General features: G+C 31.8%; 1 protein-coding gene across 1 annotated transcript; it reads left to right on the forward strand.

Moving 5' to 3' along the window:
* Positions 1 to 1326: 1326 nt before the first annotated feature.
* LOC131042892 (myb-related protein 305-like) lies at positions 1327 to 2395 on the forward strand. The gene is made up of 3 exons (XM_057976220.2): positions 1327 to 1465; positions 1540 to 1669; positions 1771 to 2395. Exons 1-3 carry the CDS (start codon positions 1327 to 1329, stop codon positions 2393 to 2395), a joined length of 894 nt encoding a protein of 297 aa, XP_057832203.2.
* The last annotated feature ends 2245 nt before the right edge of the window (positions 2396 to 4640 follow it).

Genomic DNA, 4640 nt, shown 5'->3' on the forward strand with positions numbered 1-4640 from the left:
TTTGGCTTTGTGCTGGTGTACTGATGTCTTTGGGCTGCAGTGATAATGGTATATCTTAATGTAGCTTCTTGATGTAATTCTTTGTTAAAGGGTTTCAGGTCCCTTCAAAACCTATTTGTTCCATAATAAAAATGTTAATAAATATGAGATCAAATTTGAATACTAAAGAATTATTGTCCTTATAAGACAATATAAGAAATGAGATTAGATTCCAAACTACAAACAAATTTTTTAAAATGTTCCTTTAATACTTCTCATTACAACAAAATAAATCAATAACAAATGTACCCAATGCCTAGAAGATAATAATTCATGCGCGAATACTTATTAATTAACAGTATAAGATTTGATTAAAAATAATGAGAAAACAAAGAAATATCGAACAATCTAGAGCCAATAAGGAAAACGCGTGAGGGGTTCAACAACAGAGAATCAATTAAAACAATTCAAGAGACTACAATGGTTCGATGAATGCAATAAACAAATGGAATTGATTGTTACATCTGACTTGGAAGCATAATACACCGTTAAATACATCGTGGGTCATCTAGATTAGGAAATCATTGGAGATTTTGCATTTTTTAAAACCAAAAGCATTGCTCCAGGGCAACAAAAATCTGCAGATGCTCTCAAAATTAAAACCCACTAATGTTTAGCCTATAATCTGCTAACACACCTTTGCTTCATATAATTTATGTCTCTCAAAGCGGATTTTAAAGCCTTAGAAAAATTGTTTCTGTCGCTTTCTTAAACTTGTATGTCGGCCTTCCGGATCTTTCGTACTACGAGAGTCTACAGACAAAATCATGGGGATGTTCTAAAAAATAATCTGCTGAAAACTATAAGACCATTAAAGGATAGAAAACGTGTCGCGAGTGTGACATTGCTATTTGTGCTTGTACCTTTTTGATCCAATGCGCGGCTTCACTCGATTTGGTACGAATTGTTTTGGTATAATACGTGGCCCTTTACCAGCCTTTCCTAAAAACTGATCCTTCATTCGCTTCTCCTCATATCAGTAAACAATTGCCAAAGGATTATTAGATGTGTCTATTTATATGTTCTTTAGCAATGGGAATCGACCAGCAAGGATTCTCATTTAGGGACTCCTGGGTAGTCTGATAAAATCTTTCTTATTCTTTTGGGATACAGTGAGTTATGTACGTTTGGGTAGATATTGAATTTAAGTTCAATTGTTTGGTCTTTGTTAAACATGATATATTTGTTGCCTTATTTTTGTTCACAGGTGTAATAGAAAGCTATTATATTGAATATTAATAATAACTTTGGTTTCAATTTGGTGTAACATTCAGAGAGTGGGATATAATGGCAGACAGAAGTGCTGGCTGCTTCAAAAAAGTAGAACGAAAGAGAGGGCCTTGGACTTTTGAGGAGGATATTCGACTCATTTCTTACATCACCTTCAATGGTGAAGGGCGTTGGGAATTTTTAGCCAAAGCATCAGGTATGTTCGGTTTACCCAAACTCTTAATTACCAAGCTGTAGAAAATTTATCTAATTTGTTTGGAAATGAAGCAGGGCTCAACAGGAGTGGTAGGAGCTGCAGGCTGAGATGGGTCAACTACCTCAGTCCTGATCTCAATCACACCAGCATCACTGCGGAGGAAGAACGTTTGATCATTGATCTCCATGCTCGATGGGGAAACAGGTATAAATTCAATTCGTTATATTCCTTTTGCTGATTATTTTTTCTGTGATTTAAGATAAACATTAAATGAACGTTTTGTATGTATGATTTTTCAAGTTCAGGTGGTCTCGGATTGCAGAGAGTTTACCAGGCAGGACAGACAACGGAATCAAGAATTATTGGAAAACCCATCTCAAGAAAAAAATTCAACGACAAGAAAATGGCGAGAGCAAAGCACATTGTGAGAGTTCAACTCGTTCTTCTGAGGCTCCAATCGGCCTCGAAAGAGTTGAGAAGGCCGAGGAACATACTGCAATTAGTTCGTTTCGAGCAAATGCAATTGCATATAAGAATAATGAATTTGAATCTGAAGTCCAAAATCCAATCACACCAGCTTTGGCCAACAAAGAAAATTCAACCGATTTTCAATGGAAGAGAACTGAGAAGGCTAAAGAACCATGTATGGTCCACATTACAGAAGCACAACAACATACCGAAATTAGTTCGTTTAATAGAAATCCAATTTCATATATGATTAACGAGTATGAATCTCAAGCCCAAAATTCTTCTACTCTGGAAGGATATTCAACCGATTTAGATTACAACCTCTCAGGGGAGTTTCTCAGCTCTGAATTGTATAGAAATAGCAAAGTGGGTTATTCTTTACATAACAATCCTTCACCAGAGGCCTTGTCCAATAAAGAGTTTTACTCTGATGAATTATGGAACCATAATTCATCAGAATAAAACTATTCAGCAGATGTAAACTGTTGTTATGTCCTTTCTTGTTTTGCTTAAAATATTTCTTAGAAGACTAGACATGTCCTTAAGGACATTAAACGTCACTGATTTTCAATGCTGTAAATTCCAGAATACGTTAAATGCAATGTACGAAGGATAAGCTTTAGGGTACGTTTATTTTTATAATAGTTATTTTTACCCTAAACGAAAGGCAGTGGCTGGCTAAAATAGAATTATTACTTTTATCTAGCGACTGCTACAGCTGTAAACTGTTATGTGCATGTAATAATTGATTTAATAGCTCACTCCGCGCATGTAAGGAAGAGCAGTGGCCTACAAATTGGCATAGGATTCCATCATATTCACCATTTCAACTAGACTTTTACAATAAATTACATTTTATTGTTTACTGAAAACAGAAAAGCATTTTGTATAAGACCCTTCCGATTTTTTTAATATTGCCATCCTGAAACGAAAATACTAATCTATTGGAAATATCTTCTTCCACTGCAATGGAAATGTCTCTTCGACTCGACCAATCCTCGATCCTCAATCGCCCATTATTCTTTTTTTCATGTTTTCCAAATAACTAGGAGTCTTTTTTTTATATCATTCAAAGATTACAGCAGATGCAACTTAAACAGGTGCATTGCACGTTTACCACCGATTTCTTTTTCCTTAAAAAATAATGTGGTAGTTGCATTCATGAGTGAAAGGTTTTCGCCAATTATACGGGCATTTTTTATATTCAAGCATGGATTGTAATGAACTTTTAGAAGGTTCAAGGAAAAGAAGTACTCCTTTCAGAAGAGAAAAAAATATTGTGAATTGAATTTTAATTCCACTCATCCGGTAAATTACAATATATGATATAATTTAGTGATGTAATTCAATAATGCCTATAATAATTAATAAATATATGATATTATAAAAAAACTAAAAATGTAATTATTAAACATATTAAGTTTCTATTATTTATTTTATTGAATTTGAAATTTCATAGACTTGATTATATGAATATTTTTGAATCACTGTTTTAAATTATATTCTATGATCCATCATTACGATAGTGTGTAATGCATATGTAAAAAATTCACATGTGAAATCTATAGATTTTAAAGTAAAAGAAAATTATATATATGATAAAAATTATGTCAAAGAATTAGATATTGTTAAATATTTCTAGTGAAAAGTACTTGATTTTTTTCATATGAATGTATACATATTTTTTTACATACTACAATCAAACACCAACAATGGTTTGACGTAAAATACATAAATTGTTGTTTACATTTAGCTACTTGTAATATCTCAAACCATCCTTGGGAATATCTTTGTGCTATGAGTTAGCTTTATATTCACTCTAACAACTGCCAGTTCACGACATGGAACATATGAAACTAAAATTTACCACATAATATTTTTTAATTGTTTACTAAACTAAAATTAAAATTATATATATGATATTGACCAATCAAACATATTGACTCACTATAAATTCTTTGCAATAACTTGAACTATACCAAACACCAACATTCTTTGCTTGAATATTTTATTGCAATAGAGTTTGTAATATGTTACAAAAACATTACATCCTAAACATTTCATAGATACAAAATGGAGTGAATATTTTGAAGCATTCGTGCAAAAAATTTAGAGGTGAATATTCATCAAAAGATGTTTCGGAGGTTAAAACCATGTTTTATATGTATTAATAAGGTAGATGAAACTCTTTGTTGTCAAAATCATGTTAATTTCATTTATACCTACAATTGTATGATAGCTATGGCAATAACTAATCCAAATGTAGTCATCCATGGAAGTACAAAACAAATAGTGTAGTATATTTTATGTGAAAAGATAGAAGATTCAAATGAGTTTAAAGTAAAGTGTATAAAAAAATTATGCAATAATTGTGCAAATTTGAAGAAATTCTTACAATTTGAGAATATTGATCATTCAATGCAAGTTTTGTGGCAGAGATTTGACCATGAGAAATAGCAACCGAAGTTAAGACCCCAATCCAAAAAATATATGTTAAAAGAGGATGAATCGCCTTATAATGAGTTCATTAGTAAAATTTTTAATATCATATATCCACATATCCAACATTGTCTTGGTGCAAGATGGTAAGCTAAGCAATTTCATGACTTGAAAAATTGCTTTCCACTAGGTTTTATTCTCTTTATTGTATATTTCTCAAAGAATTATAAATTTACTCATCAAAATAATATTCAAAGTCAAAATTATG

Source organism: Cryptomeria japonica, chromosome 1 (assembly GCF_030272615.1).
Source record: "Cryptomeria japonica chromosome 1, Sugi_1.0, whole genome shotgun sequence".
Lineage (NCBI taxonomy): Eukaryota > Viridiplantae > Streptophyta > Pinopsida > Cupressales > Cupressaceae > Cryptomeria > Cryptomeria japonica.